This window comes from Phascolarctos cinereus, unplaced genomic scaffold (genome assembly GCF_003287225.1).
Source record: "Phascolarctos cinereus isolate Bilbo 61053 unplaced genomic scaffold, phaCin_HiC Scaffold_726;HRSCAF=1367, whole genome shotgun sequence".
NCBI lineage: Eukaryota > Metazoa > Chordata > Mammalia > Diprotodontia > Phascolarctidae > Phascolarctos > Phascolarctos cinereus.
The window spans coordinates 84,924,023-84,947,336 of NW_027556098.1; the positions used below are offsets into that span (position 1 = coordinate 84,924,023).

General features: G+C 39.4%; 1 protein-coding gene across 6 annotated transcripts in view; it reads left to right on the forward strand.

Annotated features, from left to right (window-relative positions):
* SH3KBP1 (SH3 domain containing kinase binding protein 1) overlaps positions 1 to 23,314 on the forward strand; it is a 446,742-nt gene that overhangs the window by 251,393 nt on the left and 172,035 nt on the right. Inside the window, exon 1 of one of the 6 annotated variants that reach the window (XM_020989934.2) lies at positions 17,584 to 17,690. The exons of the other annotated variants lie outside the window; for them this stretch is intronic. Within the exon in view, the coding sequence (XP_020845593.1) occupies positions 17,679 to 17,690 (12 nt within the window). The 5' untranslated portion in view covers positions 17,584 to 17,678. Of the gene's footprint in view, positions 1 to 17,583; positions 17,691 to 23,314 lie in introns of those variants that run through there. 6 annotated transcript variants of the gene reach the window in all.

The window sequence follows — 23,314 nt, forward strand, 5'->3', positions numbered from 1 at the left end:
TCTCCTCTGAAAAAAACAAAACCAAACCATTAGCCTGAGTGTGGGTTTCTATTATTTTTACTTTAGTTTGTGTTTTTATTTTATTTTGTGTTTTGTTTATTTTCAATTTAGTCCAGATTTGTGATATCATGAGTATAGGGACCTCCCTAAAACTGTCTAGCAGCCGTCAAAGAAAACTAAAACTTTTCCTGTAGGCTTCACCAAAACAGACAGGTTGGGGGAGTTGGTAATAAATCAGGGTCTTCCTGCAAGAGGACTGGCCATAGCAGCAACCTTTCTTCTCCCCATAGTCCTTGACACTTCGTACTTTAAAAGGTATATGATTTCATCAGTATGAATATTCTATAGAGCAGTGGAAATAGTGTAAGAAATTCCCTCTTTCAATGCACATCTGGAATTATTCTGCAACTTATAGTCTTAGCATGCAGGCAACAGACACCATGTGTTTATTTTATTAAGCACATACTATGTGCCAAGCACTTTGTGCTGGGGAGGCAAATGTAAGCAAAAAAAGGACAGTTCTTGCTCTCAAAGAATTTATATTGTGATTGAGGCTGGGAAAGAAGGAATATAATCTACAAAGGGGAGGTGGAAAGAAGGGTGGGGGGAGTGGGAGGTGAGTTGGAGAAGGAAGGTAATGGTACAGGGGCTTAATGACAAAGTCTGGGAGAGTCAGAAATAGCAGGCAAGGGAATGAAGCATGGCCTGGGCCTGTCCCCAGAATGGAGGCCCCTCAGTAGGAGTTGACCAGTGGGAGAAGGAGGGCTGCCGTAACAGAGGGATATTCCAGGGTCAGACGTCCCCAGTTGAAGAGGAAAATTCTAGGATGTGAAGGCAGCTGAGTGATGGTGGTGAAGTCTAGTAGATTGCAGAACTTGAAGCTTTTATTATTCTGAGTCTTACATATATTATGTGATGAAAAATACTTGTCTGCATTTTCATTCATGACTTTATGGGAAAGATACTAGTCTCCTTCTTCTGACTGGACCTAAGTTGTAGTTGTAGGGGGAGCTAGGAGCAGACCACTATCCCCTGACAGGCCTCTGTACCCATGGTTTAGGTGTGACCTCTTAATCCTCATTAATTTCTAAATTACTGGCACATTCATAACAAAATTGAAGTAGCAATAGAAAGATAAATTCACTTAATGATTATGAACACCAGTAATGGTGCTTGATATGGAGTTCTAGTCTGTCAACCTGCTTTAAAGAAGAATTCAGCACTGAGAGTCTGGGCCAGATTCCTGTACCACGTGGGCTAGAGGCCAAAATAATAAAGGGCAGGTCTTCTGTGTCTTGTGTTGTGTGTGTCTGCCCATGGAGGCAAGCCCTTGTTATTTTTCTTTTTACATGTGTAAAATACCGCCAGTGTGGATATGTATTTCTTTCTCTGGTGACAGGTTTGAAAACAGTGGTTCCGGACATGGCTCCTAGGGGAATTTTTCACTCGACTGTATGGGTTTGTTGGGCTAAGTATTATTTTTCTTGATTTCTCATTGGCTGGGAGAGAGGGAGGTGGGAGGAAGAGAATTCAGAATTGAAAAAGAAAATGATGGTTAGCTTTCATGAAATGAAAAGCTTCAGTAGTGTATCTGTGCAGGTCTGTTTATGTGTCTTTGAATTCCATCAGTCATAAGGTTAAATGACCGGAGCAGAAACATCACTCAATGGAAGGCCAGAACGTGTGATGTGTGTGAGTCTTTTAAGATAAGATGTGGAAACTTGTGGGTATGGGCTACACTGTGGGGACAGGCTTGTCAGAGCCATAACTAGTATAGCGAGGCTCACCTTAGCTTTGTCTCCCAGGGAAGGGGAATTGCCCTGTTGCCAGGAAATTGCTCAGTATGCAAATCTAAAGATCAGTAGTCCAGGCATTGTTTTCCTCTGTCTGTGCTATGTAGGGGCAAACCTGATAGCAAGGCAGGAGAGAGGGGTGGCTGCTGAACTGGCTGAGCTTAGCAAGATTCCACCTCTGACCCAGTACCTATAATAAACAGTGGTGACTGGGGGAAGTGGGAGGTCAAGCTAGGGAAGGGAGACAATACTGGGACTTGCGTTACTAGGGAGGGACACCTCTGTCTCCCCTAGCCTGGGACCATTTCCTTGCCTTTTCATGGTTGTCAGACTCTTCTGGTCTGAGTCCCCAGGTTGGGCAGAAGGACTAGTTTAAAAATATGAAATTGAAGAGAAGATCAGAAACACCTCGATTTTGAAAGGTTAGTCATCTGACCTTTAGGAAGCAGGTAACTGCTTCCTAAATTCATTTGGAAAGGCCTCCCTGCCAAAAATAAAAGCTTTTTGGTACATAAATTCATAATTGGTTTCACAAAGACATTTGACTGAAATTGTAAATGGGGAAGGAGGCAGCAGCACATTTGGATATAGATTCAGAAGTCGCTTCTACCACTTAAAATCATTGTGACCTTGGGCAAGTCATTTCCCTTCCTTAGGTTTTTGTTTCTTCATTTTATGGATGGCATCCCACTGTCAGGGGAGAAGGGTGAGCATTTCAGAGATCCCAAAAATGCTTGCTTAGGACTAGAAGTGAATTCCCCAGATGTTTCTTTCCCTTGAAATTTTGCCTTCCCATGCTGCTTAAATGTTACCTGCTGGGAGTGAAGGACTGGTGGGGATGTGGTGGTGATCCTGATGTCAGCATGTACTTGAAAGGACAAAAGAACCCCTTCCCTGCTTAGCTTCTTGTCCTGTGTACTGGGATCAGGAGTCCCTGGTTTGGAACAACCATGGCTCATTGGCCCCCAAGAGAGGCCAAGTTTCAGTAGCCTGACGGAAAGGGATGGCCTGGTGGGAATCAGGAGAACTGTGTCATTCCCTTTTCTCCAGCTTCTAATGCCTTCCTTTTTCTTATCACTTTCCATTTACTCCATACGTATTTTATATGAACGTAGACAGCTTGTCTGGCCATCAGAATGTATGCTTCTCGAGGCTGGAATTATTTTTGCCTTTCTATTCTCAGCCCTTAGCCCAGTGCCTGGCACATAGTAAGTGCTTCATAAATGCTTGCTGATTGATAACTGGGTTCTAGTCCCTCCTTGGGCGCTAACGCTAAAGGCCGTAACACTGTTGTTTTCCCTCTTCTTCCCTTTGATCTCCTTGTCTCTAGGTTTTTGGGACAGTGCTGTCTTGTGGCTTTCCTCCTCCTTACCTAACCATTCCTCACTGTCTTTTCCTGGATCTTCATCCAGCTCATGCCTGCCAACTTCTGTATCCCCCAAGGTTGTCTTGGGTCCTCTTCTCTTCTTCCTCTGTACTGTTTTTCTTGGTGATCTCATTGGTTCCCATGAATTACATTGTCATTTCTGTGCAGGTGATTCTCAGATCTACTTACCCAGCCCTTAGCTTTCTCCTGACCTCCGGTCTTCTAACCGCTCCAACTGCTTATCAGGCATTTCTAATGGTATGTCTTGTAGGTATCTGAATTCAACAAGTCATTCTCCCCAAACCCTCCCTTATTATTCCTTACTTCCTAGTTACTGTTGAGGATACTGTTGTCCTGGTCAGCTGAGCTCTAAACCTAGGTGTCTTCCTCATCTACTCGTTCTCTCTCATCCCCCTCCTTGTATCCAAACAGTTGTGAATGCTGTAGCTTCTCCATTCACATCATCTGTCTTATATACCCCCTTCTGTCCTCCGTCCCTGCTACTAACCTCATGCCAGTCTTCATTACCTCACCCTGCACTGTTCCAATAGTCTTCAAACTCAGGTCTCTTCGGTGCTCCAGTCCATCCTCTCTTCCTAAAGTGTAGATCTGACCTTGTCAACCGCCTCTGTGAATACATTCCCTATTACTTCCAGGTTCAAACATGACAGTCCTCTGTTTGGCTTTTAAAATTCTTCATAACCTGGCCCCTTCCTACCCATTCAATCTTCTTACACCTTAATTCCCTCTACATACTTATGTGATCTAATGATGAAGTGATGTAAAAAGTACATTCAGAAAGTTGATATCTTGTCTTTTGTCTGTATGACCAGGAAGAGAGGGGGGCGCCATCATGTAGAAAGAGCTAGGACAGATCACGTTTTGCACTGGTATTTCTGCAGTGTTGAAAGACACGGGGGAAAGGCCCAAGGGACAGCTAGGTAGAGAATTGGATAGAGCACTGGTCCTATAGTCAGGAAATCCTGACTTCAAAACTAGCCTCAAACATTTACGAGCAGTGTGACCCATATGCAAATCACTTAACCTGTGTCTGCCTCAGTTTCTTCAACTGTAAAATGGGAATACCTGCCAGGGTTGCTATGAGGATCAAACAAGATAATACTGGTAAAGTGCTTCATATAGTGCCTGACTCATCCCCAGTAGCTGTTTAATAAATACTTATTCCCTACCTTTCCTTCTCCTCCTCAAAAGGGAAGGAGCCCCAGTGGAGGATTGATGTTTGTACATGGACAAGAGTCCTACAGGCTGAAGTATTGATGAGTGGTGATCTATACCATTGAAGGGAGTCTCATATTGATGATGAGAATATAGACCTATTCAGGTATTTAATTATCTTTGGGTGTGGGCGTACTTGGTTTTTGTATTCTGGTCCTTTTTTTAACCTCTGGTAGCTGCTTTTGAATGTGAGTAATTGGCTTTCTTTTTCTAGTCTGGGGATATGTCAGGACACCTTGTTCCCTAAACTACCCTTCCAAGTTGATTGTACAGGAGGGTGGGGAGTTTTACCAAAAAGAAATGGGATATAATCAACCTCTACTTTGTGTTCACTCTCCGGCTCTCCTCTTGCTTTGAACTTGTGGGCGAGAAAACCTGATTATATTTGCTATATTCTCTTATTCTAGGAATATGGGTGGCATTGAAAGGTGGCAAGTGTCTATAAACAAGGACTCTGATGTCAGGAAGTGTGGGTGGGGCCAAGACACATTCTGTAGGGTGGTAAAATGTTTCTGTAAGACTTCATATGTGTTTAAAAAATGTTTTGTTTTTATATTATTTTCATTTCCTGATCTATTACTTTCTCATCCAAAGAGCCATCTCTTATAACAAAGAAAAAATAAATAAGAGCAGTTCAGCAAAGCTGACCAACACCAGAGCTAACATTGTATTTTGGTCCATAGCCTTAATCCCTCACCTCTGCAAAGAGGGAGAGGGAGGTGCATCCTTACATCTCTTCTTCAGGGCCAAACTCAGTTATTGTAATTACACAGCACTCGGAGCTGATTTTGTCCTTATTCTTCCCATTTATATTGTCGTTGTAACAGAGTACTTCTTTTATTTTGCTTACTTTATTTTGCATCATTTCATGTAAGTCTTTCTCTGCTTTCCATGTATTCTACATATTCATCATTTCTGATAGTTTAATAATATTCCCTTACATTAATGTGTCATGATCTGTTTGGCCATTTCCCAATTGATGGTGTCCCTTAGTATTTAAAAAGATTACCTACGAGAGAGCTCACAAATGCATGTTTATACTTTAATATTTCAAGTATCACTTGATTTCATGTGGTGGGATACCCCCCCACCGTCACCACTGATCACATTTCCTTTGGATTTCTGTTAAATGTTTAATGAGTTGATGTGATCAGGACAATTCATCACCTGATGACCAACTTTCTGGCCACTTGTCCTTGAAGTTGGCTAGGTCAGTCTTCAGATGATAGTCACTGCTCAGTTTGTATTTGAACCTTTTTAGCTTAGTAGGACCAAAACTTGTATCTCATTAACATAAAGCCCAAGGTCACCTTCATTCTGTGATGAGGCCTTAGAATAGGACTTTACCAGACAGTTTCTGTGTTGGCAGGAAATATGAATGAATAATGCACATAAATTATTTGTATTGCGCAATGCCTTTAGTACTAAATACTTATTTTTGAATAGATGATGCATAAAATGTCGAATTTTTTTTGTGCTTCTAAAAATGCTCCCTCCCCCTCCTCCTCCCAATCAGTGTTCCTCATCCATTCATATAAACCACTTATTTGCATTATACTATTGGAGCTTTAATAAACAGCCTCCATTAATCACCTGATACATGCAGATTACTGTACTAAGGATGTGGGGACACTTCAAAGAAAGAGTAGGCAGAACCTTAAGTGGAGAATCAAGACCACCACCCATAAGACTTAAGGACATTTGCAGAACTGAAGAATCAAGTGAGATCTAACATATATGAAAGTGTGTTCTAAGCTATAAATAAGGAGATATCAATTAATACCCAGTGGAAGCCCAATATGTTATTTTTATGACATGGGTGCTTACTAAGAGGATTCATACCTAGTCTGCTTACTAACTGTTGTGACCTTGAAGAAGGGACATAATCACTTTGGGTTTTCTTTTCCCCTAGAATGAAGGTTTTGGACTCCTCATTCAGTTCTGTTCTAACTCTAAAATATGTGATCTTACTGTCAAAGCAGTGCTGCGGGGGAATTATGGATCATTAGTGAAGATTCAACCAACAAAAATAATCTGTGAAAATCTTGTTGATCCAATTTCATAGCTTAACAATGGGATATTAACCAAGCGCTTCTGAGAAATGAGGGGCGAATTGTCAGAACTCAGTAATTACTAACAGAAGGAGGTGCCTATTTAGATATTTCAAATAATTTGAAAACATTTGTTTGTGATGAAGTAGCAAGAAACACATCAGGCATTAGCACAGTGGACATTAGGGGTTGATTAGATTTCCTTCTCCCTTAAAGTGTAACCATTGAATGTTAGTGATAGAAGATACCTTAAAAATCACTTGTAGCTGGGGTTCCAAGATTCAAAGTGAAAGCAAATTGGCCAAATGCTGTTTTGTTTGCCAGTTGACATAATCTTCTGTATTCTCAATGAGTGTGAAGCATTTTGCTGAGTTATCAGTATCTTGAGAGAATCTTCCTTTCTTCCTCCCTTCTTCCTTCCTTCCTTCTCTTCTTCCCTCTCTCCTTTCTCCCCCCTTCTTCCTCCTTCCTATTTTCCCTCCCTATTCCTTCCTCCCTATTTTTCCTCCCTCTTATTCCCTCTTTCCTTCCCTTTCCTCCTTCCTTCCCTTTCCTCCTTCCTTCCCTTTCCTCCTTTCTCCCTCTCTCCTTCCTTCCTCCCTTCCTTTCTTCTTTCCTCTCTTGCTTCCTCCCTTCTCCTGTCCCTCCCCCTGCCTCATTTTTTTCCACTTCCAAATTCTCTCTGCTTCAACCCCCCCTCCCCTGCCCTGCATTGAGAAATCAAGGAAGTCAAAATCCATTACAAATATGTATAGTCATGCAAAACAAATTCCCACATTAGCCATATCTTGAGAGAATTTTTTACAACCAGAATTTCAATGAGTTTAAAGATGAATGTTTAAATAATGTCATTTTTGCCTACTTCCACTTTGCTCTCTCTCTGAAAAGAGGAGAATGATGCAGGAGAGGAACCAAGATGCTTTGTCTTCCATTTTGCCATCCTGCCCCATGCCAAGCCACCTGAAAAAAGGGGCTTTTCACAGGAGTCACAACCAGATCCTTGTGTTTCTTGGGTATATACTAGTACACCCTTTGATTTATGATTTTTGTTGGCATCATGTCACTTCAGTAGCAGTGTGACATCAGTGGAGAGAGCACCAGGCTTGGATTCGGGAGACCTAGATCCCCATTCTGCATTATACACTTACTAGCTGTGTGATCAAGGGCAGGGCTTTTAGAGCCTCAGTTTCCTTGTTTGCAAAATGAAGATTATAATACTTGCCTGCCTACTTTATAGAATGGTTGTGGAAAAAGTGTTTTGCAAACCTTTAAGCACTAATAAATGTGAGTTATTATGTAAGTTATGCAAACTAGATTTTGTGTGTGTGTGTGTGTGTGTGTGTGTGTGTGTGTGTGTGTGTGTGTGTGTCTTCCTGCATGTGCTATAGGAAGGTATCTAGTAGTGGGTATATGTATTCCTTATGACTGGTTACCTAAATATTTTATGTCAAGATAGTAGTTGAAATTCTGTTAAATAAATTTTAGATGGAAAAAGAGTACAATGAAATGGTGAGGAATTTGAAATAAAATCATATAAGGACTAATTGAATGAACATGAACATCTCTTTTTCCATCTAAATTGGCCATAATGAAGTTTGTCAGTACCCCTTCCAAACCATGCTGTTACCTGAATAGGATACTCCAGAGATGGTTGGGCAGAATGGAATAAGACACTAACCTCACTCTGGACACTGCTATTATTATGTGCAGCCCATTTGCATTAGCTTTTTCCCTGTGTCGTAACACACTGTCAGATCATATTGAATCTATGATCTGCTACAATCCCCAGGTCTTTATCCATGTGAACTGTTCTCCTATGGGGGCTGTGCTTCCTCCGTCTTGAACTCGTGCAGTTGATGCTTATAATCAAAGTATAGGGCTTTACATTTTTTCCAATTAAATTTTATTTTATTTGGCTCAGCCCATTGTTCTAGCCTGTTGATGTATTTCTGTATCCTAGGCCTACCATAACATGTTAGATGTTTTCACTCAACTCTTACTATTCGGAAGCTTTGATAAGCATTGCCATCATTACTGAACTTACGTTGAATTGAATTCATAGCAATGTTTAAGTCATTGATAAAAATGTTGAACAGAACAGCATTAGATACAGGTTGCCTAGGACAGTTCTCTAGGGAACACAATCAAATCGACATACATACATACAAAAAACATACATGTATGTGTGTATGTATATACACATGTATGTATATGTAGATGCATGTGTGTATGTATATGTATATTATAAATATGCAGATATGTATGTGTGTATATATATTTTTCCCTCTCAATTCTGCTAAAACAAGTTTTTAACGTTTTAAAAAAAGTTTTTATATCCAAATTCTATCCCTCTTTCTTCCCCTTCTCTGAGACAGTAAGCAATCAGATATAGGTTACACATGTGCAGTCATGTAAAACATTTCTATATTAGTCATTTTGTATAAGAAGACTTGAATAAAAGAAAATGGATGAAAGAAAGAAAGTGAGAAATGGCATGCTTCAGTCTGTATTCAAACAATATCGTTTCTTTCTCTGGAGTCTGATGGTATGCTTCCTCATTAGTCCTTTGGGACTGTCTTAGATCATTGTATTTCTGAGAATAGCTAAGTCATTCTCAGTTCTTCATCAAACAATATTGCTGTTACTGTGTACAGTAATTCTCCTGGTTCTGTTCATTTCACTTTGCTTCAGTTCATATAAGTCTTTCCAGGTTTTTCTGAAATTATCCTGCTTGTTATTTCTTATAGCACAATATTATTCCATTACAATCATATATCACAGCTTGTTTAGCCATTCCCCAGTTGATGGACATCCTTTTGATGTCCAATTTTTAGCCACCACAAAAAGAGCTGCTATAAATAATTTCTTCACAGTTTTATAGTCCTTTAGGCATAGTTCCAGATTGCTCTCCAGAATGGTTGAATCAGTTCACAACTCCACCAACAGTGCATTAGTCAAATTGACCCTAATTTAGTCAACATTTTTTTTAGTTTGGTTGGTCAGTCAATTTTTGTTGTTGTTTAGTCATTTTTCAGTCACGTCCAACTCTTAATGATCCCATTTGGGATTTTCTTGACAAAGATGCTGAAATGGTTTGCCATTTCCTTCTCCAGCTCATTTTACAGATGAGAAAATTGAGGCAAACAAGGTTAAGTGACTTTCTCAGCTAGAAGTATCTGAAGCTGGATTTGAACTCGGGTCTTCTTGACTCCAGGCCAGGCACTCTATCCACTCCACCACCTAGTTGGACCTAATTGTGTTATCATCTAATTTATATTTCTCTTTGAGAGTCTTTGTCACATACCTTGTGGAAATACACAGAATTCCTTTGATCTACTGGTCTAGTAACTTTGTCAAATGTAAATTAGGTTAATCTGTTATGATCTGTTTTTGTTGAGCTCCTGGTAGTTACTGCTGCCACGTGGGGTGGAGGTGGGGGGTGGGATCCTCTTCTTTGGATAGATAGCTTTCTGTGATCCCAGCTTGTCTTCACATTCCTGTGCAATACCATTCCTGCACTGAACATAGTAAGCCTTTAATAAATGTTTGTTAAATTTAATGGAATTACATAATGAATCATCCAAATCATGATGCTTAAAAGACAACTCAGGACATAAAATGACTTCCCCATGGTATGACTGAACCTAAGAGCACAAATTATTTATAGTCATATAAATCTCAGGTATTTGGCTTAGTCACCAAGTCTTGGCATGGTTTAATGACAGTAAATCTTGATTTTCATTGCCAACCCATTTTACCTCCAGGTTGAAGAGTCCTTCTCTTTCTCAGCTTCCAAACCTTAATGAAGGCAAGTTTTTTTGTGTATGTATGTGTGTGTTTTTTGGAGGGTGGAAGCACTCTGGGCTCCCACTCCATCCCTGATTCCAAATGGTGTATTGTCTTCACAGCATTCTGATCCCTTGACCTGGTTGATTGTTCTTTTCTTTTTTTAAATTAATTTGTTTTGATTTATCAGCAATCACTTCCATTAGCTTTTGAGTTTTAAATTTTTCTCTCTCCTTCCCCACCTCCTCCCCAAAATGGAGCACAATCTGGTATAGACTATACATATACATTCTTGTTAAACATATTTTCACATTAGTGATGTTGTAAGTAAGAATTAGAACTAATAGAAGGAACCACCAGAAAGAGGAAACAAAACAGAAGGAAAAAAAGAGCTCATAGTATACTTCGATATGCATTCAAACTCCATAGTTCTTTCTTTGGATGTGGAAAGCATTTTCCATCATGAGGTCTTTGGAGATGTCTTAAATCCTTGTATTACTGAGAAGGGTTACTTCTATCAATGCTAGTACCTAACTGATTATGTTATTTCCTTGAGCCAAATCTGATGAGAGTAAGGTTCAAACAATGCTCATCTCCCTCCCTGCTTTCCCTCTGTTGTAATAGGTTTTTGTGCCTTTTCCTGTAATGTAGTTTACCCTTGTCTGCCTCCTCATTTCCTTTTCTCTCAGTATATTTTCTTAGATCAGATTAATCCACTTACTTGGATCCATTTAACCCACTTCATTAATTTTTTTTTATCATTACATCAAAGTCAACTTATACCCACCCCTTCTATATATACCCTTTTAACATGGTGTAATAGCAATACGGTTCTCAGGGGTTACAAGTGTCATCTTCCCTTGTAGGATGTAAACAGTTCGCCCTTATTAATAAAATGTTGGTGTTTCTTTCTTTCCCATTTACCTTTTTATGTCTCTCTTGAGTCTTGTATTTGAAGATCAGATTTTCTGTTGAGCTCTGGTCTTTTTGTCAGGAAGGTTTAGAAGTCACCTATTTCGTTGAATGTCCATCTCCTCCCCTGAAAGATCATGCTTATTTTCGCTGGGTTGTTGATCTTTGGTTGTAATCCAAACTTCTTTGCCTTACGGAATATCATATTCCACGCCCTATGGTCTTTTAATGTAGAAGCTGCCAGGTCCTGTGTAAGCCTCACTGTGGTTCCATGATATTTAAATTGTTTCTTTCTGGCTGCTTGCGGTATTTTCTTTTTGACCTGGTAATTTTGGAATTTGGCTACTATATTCCTTGGCATTTTCAATTTGGGATCTCTTTCAGGAGGTGATCAGTGGATTCTTTCTATGGCTATTTTACCCTCTGGTTCTAGGACCTCAGGACAGTTTTCCTTTATGATTTCCTGAAAGAAACTGTCCAGGCTCTTTTTATCATCTGTGGTTTTCAGGTAGACCAATAATTTTTAAATTGTCTCTCCTGGATCAGTTTTCCAGGTCAGTTGTTTTAGCAATGTGGCATTTTACATTTTCATCTGTCTTTTCATTCTTTTGTTTTTGTTTGACTGATTTTTGCTCTGTCATGGAGTCATTAGCTTCTATTTGCCCCATTCTAATTTTTAGCAAATTGTTTTCTTCTATTAGATTTTGTACATCCTTCCCCTTTGGCCAATTGTATTTTTTAGGGACTTGTTTTCTTCAGTGTACTTTTTTCCAGTTGTCCAATTGTATTTTTAAGGACTTGTTTACTACAGTTAATTTTTGTTCTTCCTTTTCCAAGCTATTGACTCTCGCATACCTCATTTCTTTTCCCATTTTTTTCTTCTACCTCTCTTATTTGACATTTAAAATCCTTCTTGAGCTCCTCTAAGAAGGCTTTTTGAGCTTCAGACCAGACTGAGGTTTCAGATGTGGGTTTATTGACAATGTTGTCCTCTTCAAAAATTTCTGCCTTGATCTTCACTGTTCCCACAATATGAATCTATTGTAAGTTTCTTTTTGCTCATGGTTTTTGCTTATTTCATGGCCTTTAAAGAGATTGAGCTCTCCTGCTGGGGAGCACAGGGCACTGACCCAAGCTTCTTGTGTTGAGAGCCTAGGGCCTGGTCACTGCCTTTGTGTGCTGGGGCCCCTTAGAGTGCTGTTCCCTTAGTTTTGCTGAGGCACTAAGAGACCTGGTTGCTTTAGAATGCAGGGGCACCTGGAGGTTTTCCGAGCTGGTTTCCATTGGTTTCCCCACCTTCAATGAGGCACAGGGGGTCCAGGTATTGGTGTTTGCCTGATCCACCACCTGGGTTTCAGGATCTCCCTGGTTGCTCATTCTTATGTTTCTCCCTCAATACTTATGTTCCCTGTTATCCTTTTTAAGTCCCTTTCTGCAAGTGGTTCCTCTCTGCCACCTCCCTCTTGAAATTGTTTTAGCCCTTCTCTCCTTCGGCTGTTGCTAGGTGAATTCTCTAACTTTGCCATCCTTGAAACCAATAGACATGTTTTGCTCCAATTCATTGAGTCAAACAGTCTTGGAATTCGAGAAACTTAGAGATCATCCAACCAAATTCTTTATCATGGAGTTGAGAAAACGGAATCCAAAGAAGTTAAAGAAGTTAAATGAATTGCCCACTGTCATACCTTTTGTGAGCAGTGTGTTTGGAACTCAAACCCAGGCCTCTTGCTTCCTTGTCCAGGGGCATGTCTCTAATGCCTCTTCATGTTGCCAGTGTTCCCCCCAGCCCTCTCATTATTTTAATTTCTGGCTCCTTGTAAAAGACATATTCTCAAAAATGCACATTTTCCACTAATACACTAATAATAAGGTTTTTTTCTCTCTCTGTCATTTGGTCTGAATTCTTTCATAATTTAGGAAGTTCATCGTATTTTTTTTGAATGACCTCTGTTTATTTCACCCAGGCTTGACATGCAGGCGGCCCATGTTGCTGGTCATGGGAGCTTTGACCAACTCTGTTTCCAGTCTGAGCTAGCCTCATGTCCACCTTGTGTCCACCTGGGGTGGCCTTCCTCTCCCCCAGACTTACAAAGGATTGTACAGATCTTACAGACTTACAGATCACTGTTAGCTCTTCTGCCTCTCAGAATTCCAGACCTCAAGAGATCTGTCAGACTTAGCCTCCCCATTAAACCTGACTGGTTTTTTATTATATTTGTGTGAAAGGAACATCCGTTTACAGTAGCTAAAAAATGTTAATATTGTCAGAGAAATTGGAAAGAAAAATATCCATCCATGGAATAATTACAGGGAACAGTTCCCCCTCCCCTTTTTTAAACAGAGGAGCATATATCTTTCATCCTCTGGAAATTAAAAATCATCAGGATATTTTATTTGCCTGATGAAATAGGAGTGCATGAGAACCTTGTTCTCAACATTTTTTTAGTTGTGTCTGACTCTTTGTTACCCAATTTGGGGTTTTCTTGGCAGAGATACTGGAGGGGTGTGCCATTTCCTTCTCCAGCTCATTTTGTAGATGAGGAAACTGAGGCAAAGAGGGGTAAGTGACTTGTTCAGCATCACACAGCTAGTTCTGAGGCCAGATTTGAACTCAGGAAGATGAATCTTCCTGACCCCAGGCCTGGTACTTTATCCACTGTACCACCTAGCTGCCGCAACTTTGTTCTAGAACCTTTTTCTAGGAACTCTCAAAACTCTTGCAGAGGGGCACCTAGGTGGCACAGTAGATAGAACACTGGCCCTGGAGTCAGGAGGACCTGAGTTCAAATCTGGCCTCAGACCAAACACTTGACACTTACTAGCTGTGTGACCCTGGGCAAGTCACTTAACCCCAACTGCCTAAAAAACAGAACAAAACAAAACAAACTCTCCCCAGACCTTTGCGCTTTTCTTTTACTCTTTCTTTATTATTATTGGTATTCTAGAGTGCTGGATCTGGGGTCAGGAATATATCAGTTCAAATTTAGCCTTAGACAGTAGCTGTGTGGCTCTGGGCAAGTGGCTTAAAGTGTCAGCTTCAGTTTCCTCCTCTGTGAAATGAAGATAATAAAAATACCACCTCGAGGGTTTGTTGTGAGGATCAAATGGAACAATATCTGTAAAGTGCTCTGTGAATTTTAAGATGCTTGGTAAGTGCTGGCTGTGGTCATTGTCTTCCTCATTATCATCATCATCCCCTCTTTATAAGTTCTAGAGGGTAGGGAATGGCAGCTCCTTTGTGTGAGTGAGCAGTCTCTCTATCACGGTACCTCATGTGTAAGAGGTATTTGTGAGTGTTGTCCTGAGTTGCTGTTGTCCTGGTGATAGGTCCTGGGTATGGGGGTTGTCCCTTGTTTTGCTTGAGGGTTAACACAATGACTGACAGGGCAGGGAGCTGTTTAAAAGGCCGTGGTTTTCGATGACCATATCCAGCCTCTCCATAAACACAGGATAGGAAATTTCCAGGCTGATGAGTTGTCTGACTTGTGTGAGGATTTTTTTTACCTCTTTCAGACCCTTTTTTAAATGTTGTCCTTGCCTGTGGTATCTCTGTGAAGAAAAAATTAGGGATGGAAATAAAAATGATCACTTGATGTTCAGTTTTTTAATACATTTGTATGGTGTGCTAATATTCCCCCATTGGGGAAGGGGAGAAGGGGAATAAGCATTTATTAAGTACCTGCTGTATGCAATGCACCATGCTAAGTGCTTTACAGATGTTATCTAATTTGATCATTTGTTCCTTAGTACAACATTTGTTCTTTGTAAGGTAGATGTTATTATTATCCTCATTTTACGATTGAGGAAACTAAGGCAGACAACAGTTAAGTGATTTGCCCAGAGTCTCACAAGTGTCAATCCTGGTGGCAGATAGAATTGAACCCAGGATCTCTGATTCCATATCACACATAGAAACAGTAACAATGGAACTGTCATCTAAATTTCTCTGGCTTAAAAACACCCACACAAAAATTTCTGTCGTATTTCAAAATAAATGATAACGTGGTATGTGGTCCTGGTTGGGGGCATATGTTCTCTCTAAAACTGTTGGGAAATCAGCTAACCGTGTAGCTATCAAAAATTTCCCAGCTTCTTGGGTGGGATAATAGAGACATTCTATGTAATCTTTGAGAACTGCTACTGGGTGATTTGGAAAGCAAATCATTGCTCATTCAGGTGTTTTTTTTTTTAATTTATTTTTAGTTTTCAACATTCACTTCCACAAGATTTTGAGTTCCAGATTTTTTCCCCATCTCTGCCTTCCCCCTCAACACAGTATGCATTCTGAATGCCTCTTCCTCCAATTTGCCCTCCCTTCTATCCCCCCACCCCCAATCCCCTTCTTCTTCTATTTTCCTGTAGGGCAGGATAGATTTCTATATCTTATTGGGGTGTTTTTCAGGACCTTCCTGGAAATCACTCAAGCTTTTGTGAATTCCCAATTAGCTTTGTTAAAGAACATAGGTTTCCATCTAAAAGAATGGATAATCAAAGCAGTATTTACTTTGGGTTGTGCTATTTTTCTCCCTTCATTAACAGATTTATTTTCCAAACCATTTAATTTAATTCAATTCAGAAAGTATTGATTGAGTACCTAATCTCAGAATTGTGGAAGGGACCTCAGATTCCAGCCCCAAATGCTCTGAGATATTTGGGGGGGTGGAACACAGAGGGAGGGAGGGGCAGAGAGTGGGAGAAAGGGGAAGAGGAGAGAAAGTTCAGTTCTGATTATGGAAATAAGGGAAAGTTTCATGGAGAAGTTTTCATCTGAGCTGAATCTGGAAGAATGGGAGCAGTTTCTACAGGCAAGGGATGCTTGTGGGACAGTGCATTTCGGGGTGGGGGGGAGTGAGCACTGGGATCAGCATTGGTCACATTTGAAAATCCAGATCTTCCAGATTCCAAGTCCATTGTTTTTTCCACCAAGCCAAATGATCTCTGTATAGTCAGAATTAGGGCTAGAAATATTGGTTGGATAACAGATTATTGAGGGCCTTGGATGGCAGGCTTAGGAGTTTGGATTTGATTCAAGTTAGAGACATAGTGGGGCACAGATATTCCAATAAATGAATAGACTGTAGCTTAGGTAGTAGGGAATTGAATCAGAGAATTTGCCAGGCAGTGGGGAAAAGCTGTCCTAAATGTCACAATTAACCGTATTAATTAAAAATTTAAAAAAATTAAAAATATGTATTAGCGTACATGAAACAGAAAATTTTAAATTGGCTGTATAAAACACATAATAATAAGGATCACCTTTCAACTGTATATTATCTGAGAATCTGTAGTCACCCAGGTCTTGTAGAAGATGTGACCTAAGTCTGTAAAAATGGTGATCAAAAACATATGTTTCTCTGTAAATAGCTGTTAAATATTCAACATCAATACATTACGATACAACTGCTAGTGCCCTACTTCAAACTGCCTTGTATTTAACTACTTTGTAATTTATTTTTATTTATTTTTGTAATTTATTTGATTTATATTATGATTATTATTATTAAATTTATTAATTTAATACATATGCTTTTGTTCAGTTGTTTTTCAGCTGTGTCCGAATCCATTTGGGGTTTTCTTGGCAAAGATACTGGAGTGGTTTCTTTCCACTTCTCAAACTCATTTTACAGATGAGGAAACTGAGGCAGACAGGGTTAATGACTGGCCCAGAGTGACACAGGAAGATTAGTCTTCCTGATTCCAGACCCATCACTCTATCCGCTGTACCACTTAGCGCCCCCCCCCCCATATGTATGGTGTATATCCTTAAATAATGGAGGCTCTTTAGGAGTAGGGGTGGTTTTATTCTTTGTACTTAGATCCACAGTGCCTGGCATGTAGTAGGTAACTAACAAATGCCTACATTAGTAATGGCAGGCTGTATGGAAGGTTTATTTAAGCTTCTCCCCCTCCCCTTGAACAAATGTCAAGAACAATAGGGGATAGATAGCCTTGGAGTTAGGAAGTCCTCCCTTCTTTCTCCTCCAATAATTAAACTTTATTCTTCTCTAGTCCTTTTTATTTAGTATCTATATTGAGTAATGAAAGCTAATTTTAGTCCTACGAAATCGTATATAAATATATTCAAGTTTTAGAATTTCCTTCACATGCCATGCTGAGTCCCTCCCTCCCCTCCCCGTTTTAATTTGCTTACAGTACTTGCCAAAATATAATGTTTTCCATTCGGCCTTTGGACAGAAGAACTTTGGCTCGTGGGCTCCTGACAAGTGCTCAGCGGGTGACTTGCTCAGGAGTTCACACCTGAAACAAAGAGCAAACCTTTGATACCTCCCTGGAAGAAGGAGAAGGGAGGGGACCTTCTCTGAAGCAACTCAGAGACTCTGAATAGTTCCGGGCTTCCTGAGTTAATAAACAAATCCTGGCTTTGTTTTCCTCCTAGCTCATTTGGTCCCCAAGTGTGACTCAGTTTTAGGCTTGGTCTTTCAGGCTTTGTGCCCTTGGCTCTTGGAAGGAAGTGAGAGGACTCCAGGGCCCTTGGACCTTTTTAAGCTGTAAGAAGGCAGAGCTCACTTCACGATGGGAGAGGAGGTATTTCTTTCTTTCTTTCTTTCTTTCTTTCTTTTTTTTTTGCCTTTAGCTTAAGAGTTACTGCAGTACTATAATTTATCATGTATATCATTTTGTGGCAAAACTTTTTGCATCAGGAGGTTAAAATGATACATGTGTTATTTTAGGATCCCAGTCAGGAGATGCCTGTATCTGCTAAGAAGAAACTGATGAAGAGAAGGATTATTTTCTGAAAGCAGATATTGCCCTGGAACTGTTTAGCTCTTAAAATTCCCTTCCCCCCCCCCACCCTTTGGTCAATTTGGTCATTAAGTTTCACAGATGTTTCCAATTTCTGTGTCTTGGTTTTCATATTGAAGGGAGTAATTTAGATTTGCAGTTTGCATAAGGAATAACTGTTACACCATGTTTCAGAGATGTTTAGCAATTACAGATGTTTGCTTAGCAGACAGAAATTCAGAGCTTGATTTTCAGGTTAGCCCAAGACAGAAGTTCTTGTCTATTGAAAAGAAAAGGATCTGTAGCTTTTCATTCTGTGGGGCACAGATATTTGGCATGTTCAGTGTGCTTGGAGAAACTGTCAGAGTCCTTGAAGCCTGGTGAATGATGACTTGTCACAGAGGTAATGAAAGCAAGAAAACATTCATTTCACAAGCCTTAGCAATTCTTTACATTTGTGTGTACAAATGAGAAGAGATGATAAATTTGTTTGGTAAGATCTTTTCCCCATTACTGTTATTGTTATTAACTTAACATCATAGAATTTTCCCCTTCTGTGTGAATTTTTGAAAGTTTTTGTACCTAAAAGCAGAAGTCTGTCATTTTAAACATGAAACAAAATGCCCCAGATTGACCACAGAGTAACTTTTACAATGTGTCATGTGTCTTCCTTGTTCCTGTCTCCTATTTTTCTTAAAATTGATTTTGAGAGGAAGAGGATGGGAGCAGGGGCAAACTGAGTGGAATTTCTTTAAAATATTTTGTGGGTTTTTTGTGAGTATTAGTAATTTCATAATTCATTATTTTAAAAAGAAAAAGGATGTAAGAAAACCTCAATAAATTTTATTTTGCTCTACCTGTTATCAGTAGAAGAACTTAAAAAGTTTTCTAGTGAATTGAAAATTGCTGCTACCTGGAGATGGGGAGTGGGTAGTGAAAAGGGTAGGAGCAGGTTATATCCTGTAAGTGTTGGAGGTGACTAAGGATGAAAAATATTAATTTGAAATCAACTATCACAAGCCAGTTTTACTCTGCCATGTTAATGGTATTATATGTAATGAAATTCCCAGTCTTCCTTACCTCATTGCCAGATTTTACTTGCTCTATGTTTTGAAAAATAGGAACTAGAAATAGCAAGATATGTACATAGGCAAAATGAATGTGGTGAATGGTCATTTGGAAAATGAGTAGTAAAAGGATGATTCTGTGATGTCAAAGAAATATGGAAAAACTTAGCAGTGCATTTATCTCCCTGCTTTATTTCCCCTCAGCTAGAACTGACACTAGCAAACAAACTTAGCATCAGATTCCATCCATCAATCACCAGTTTATCCATTGGAAAGCTTTAGGTTTTAAAGAAAATCAGCCATTTCAAATGTGGAGCTAGGGGACTTTTTTGTACACTACATTCTTTCTTCTAATTTGTAAGATATTAGGGTGACTGCTCTTGTTAATGTTAGCATTGCTTTTAAGCTACCAGAGATTTTTTTAAATTCTTTTTTTAAAATTTATTTTGTTTATCAACATTCACTTCCATAAGCTTTTGAGTTTTAAATTTTTCTCCCCCTCCCTCCCTCCCTCCCCCCCTCCCCAAAAGGGTGAGCAATCTGATATAGTTTATACATATACATTCCTATTAACCATTTTCACAATAGTGATGTTGTAAGTAAGAATTAGAACCAATAGGAGGAACCATCAGAAAGATGAAACAAAACACAACAGAAGAAAAAAAAAAGCAAATAGTATGCTTCGATCTGCATTCAGACTCCATCGTTCTTTCTTTGGATGTGGATAGCATTTTCCATCATGAGGCCTTTGGAGATGTCTTAGATCCTTGTATTGCTAAGAAGGATTAAGTCTATCAATATTAGTCATTGCACACTGTGGCTGTTATTGTGTACAATGTTCTGGTTCTGCTCACTTCACTGAGCATAAACAACATATTGTAGGATTATGGTTTTTAATCCATTCTGCTATCTGCTTCCGTTTTATGGGAGAGTTCATCCCATTCACATTCACAGTTATGATTACTACCTGTGTCTTTCTCTCCATCCTTCCCCCTCTCCTGTTTATGGTTTTCTTTTTCCTTTTTCCCTTTCCTTCCTCACTAGTGTTTTGCTTTTGACCACCCACCTCCCTCAGTCCCACCTCCCTTTTATTAGGCCCCTCCCTTTTCTTCTCCTTTACCCTTACTACTTCTTTGCTCCCTTCTACCCTCCCTCCCTTTTCTTTTCCCTTTTCCCTCCTACTGCCTATAGGGCAAGTTAGATTTCTATACTTAATTGATTATGTCATTCCCTTCTTGAGCCAAATCTGATGAGAGTAAATTTCAAAAGTTTCAAACAATGTTAATCTCCCTCTCTTCTTTCTCTGCTGTAATAGGTTTTTGTGCCTTTTCCTGTAATGTAATTTACCCTGTCTGCCTCCACCTTTCCTTTTCTCTCAGTACACTTTCTTAGTTAGATCAGATTAATCCACTTACTTGGATCCATTTAACCCATTTGATTAGTTTTTTTTAAATCACTACACCAAAGTTAACTTATAGTATACCCCTTTAACATGATGTAATAACAGTAGAGTTCTTAGGGGTTAAAAGTGTCATCTTCTCTTGTAGGGATGTAAACAGTTTGCTCTTAATAACATGTTGTTTCTTTCTGTCCTGTTTACCTTTCTATGTCTCTCTTGAGTCTTGTATTTGAAGATCAAATTTTCTGTTGAGCTCTGGTCTTTTTATCAGGAAGATTTGGAAGTCCTCTATTTCATTGAGGACCCATCTCCTCCCCTGAAAGATCATGCTCATTTTCCCTGGGTATAAGCTACCAGAGATTTCAAAAAACAACAACAATTTCTTTCCCTCTTTGGAATTTTTCCACCATTTCTTTGTTATGAGCCCTAAAGAAAAAAAAAAGACAGTGTTTAACTCCTCAAAGACTGAGGTAGTGGAGCATGGTTTGGCAACGGTATTCCAATTGGAGTCCAAGGTCTGGTTCTTGAGTTGTTGAGTTCTGGTTATTACTGACATTACTGGTGATACCCTGGACAAGTCACTTAACCTCTCTTTAGTCTTACCTTCCTATTCAGTAAAATGGGGACAATGGTTACTCGTACTATATAACTCAGAGTTATATGAAGACAAAATAAGAGAAAATATAAATGTAAAGACCTTTGAAAATAAGCTTCTATTATTAATAATAAATTAAAAGTTTAAATTAAAGTTGCTCAGTTGCTTTCCCTTGGAAGATGAATTTGAAGTGTGCTACTAAAGAGAAAGGAAAGATTCTTATCCTCTTGACCTTATATTAAATGTATAAGGGAAAATGCTGTGTCTTCATCAACTCACTCTTAAGAAATTGGAGTTGTCCTAGGAAAGGGTATAATACCCAGGGTGGGGAACTTGTGGCCTTCTAGATCCTTAAGTGTGGCCTTTTGACTGAATCCAAATTTTATAGAACAGTGTGGCCTCAAGGCTGCAGGTTCCCCACCCTGGTATGTGTTTTTCCAAACACAACCCACTCCTGCTGAGAGATGGCAATGAATGGATTGTTAAGAAATAGACTATAATATTAAACACCAAAGACAGATGGTTGATTGAAGCAATGGAATGATTGAAATAATCGACCCTAATTCTTTGTATTGATCACCACTCAGCTTCTCGAAGAGATTGTGGACTTAATGAGATTAAATATAGAATGATTCAAAAAGAGAAAATTTAAATTAACCATATCAAGAAAATAGATTCAGTTTCTAGATCCTAAAACCTCTCTATGTTGGAGCTATTTTTGCTTCCTTTTAAAAATTATGTTCGTGTTCACTGTTACAATGCTAGAAATGCTAGATACGCAAATTCTTCATCAATAAAATGGAGATAGATGATGCTTTCATAGATTTGTTGTGAAGATGAAAACAGATTTATTTCTCAATTTATATATCAGTTTGTAAAGTACTTTCACAAATCTGAGTTGTTAACCTCCATTACTAACCTGTTCCAGGGGTAGGAAATCTTTAGCCTCAAGGCCACATGTGGCCCTCTAGGTCTCCTCAAGTCGGCCCTTTGACTGAATCCAAACTTCACAGAACAAATCCCCTTAATAAAAGGATTTGTTTTGTAAAACTTGGAGTTAGTAAAAAAGCTGCCCCTAAGGACGTTGAAGGCCACAGATTCCCCACCCCTGCCCTATTCTAATACTTCATTATAGTACCATAAATAGTAATAATAATAATAATAATGACAGTAGTAATAATAGCACTTTGCATGTATTATCTCATTGGATCCTGCGAAGTAGGTGCTGTTATTATCTCCATTCTGTAGTTGAGTCAGTGTTTCACAGGTAAACACACAGGTGACACTGTTTGTTGGGCAGGAGAACACAGGAGGGCTCCTAACACTAGCAGGTATTCAAGCACAGGTTCACTTTTGATTTGGTCAGACAAGAAGACAGCTTCGAAGGGGTTAAATAAGCTTACTTTATTCTAGTCTCATCTTCTCAAAATGGTTGCTAATAATGGGAGCTCCAACTCCTACAGCATTCTCAAATCACACTTCTTGCAGGGGTGGGCAAGAATGGTAGGAGCTATGACTCCCACCTGTCTCCTAAGCCTCAGTGGGGGCCGGTTGAGGCAAGCACACAGATTCCCCCAAGCCTCGATGGGGACCAGTCAAGGCAGGTACATGCATTCCTCTGTGCATTGCCCAAATCCCACAATGGTTTTCCCCCCCTTACTGACCAGTGCCCACTTGCTTTCTAGGGCAACAGACAAAGAAGGCATCTCGCCAACAGTAAGCTCACAGGTTAACTTTAGCAATATCATCATGACCTAGCACAGTGCACGTGTAGTAAATATCACATTATGTCACTTCTGTATCTCACTGCAGCTGCATAGTGGAAGTTGTTTTCAACCATAATTCGTGGGAAATATTATCTAGGATCCTAGAACTATTATTTAAAAGGGAATAACAAAATCCTCCTTACACACAGTAAAATCCACCTTATAGTCAAACAGAAGTGAAATGATTTGCCCAGGGTCTGAGGCTAGATTTGAACTCAGATCTTCCTGACTCCATGTCTAGCACTTTACCCACTGGGTCACTATATGTACATAATACATATTTCCAGAGACTACTTCCCTTTCACTCTCATCATTCTTTTGCTCAACTCCTTTCCCCAACTTTGTTACAAGGGGGATTCAGTGACTGGAGTTGGAGGGGAAAATGAAGTGTCCGTATGTTGGCAAATATATGTATATCAAAATTTTTTAAAAATCCACAAAGTTTTTTTTGGAAAAGATAAATCATTTTAAGTGAGAGGATGCATAAGAGTGGCATTATAAATTTATTCTTCATTAAAAAGGTCATCAGGTCATTTAATTTCGTGTAAGCACCACAAGACTATCAAGTTTGAATCTTCCCATAGCCTTCCATGATGTCA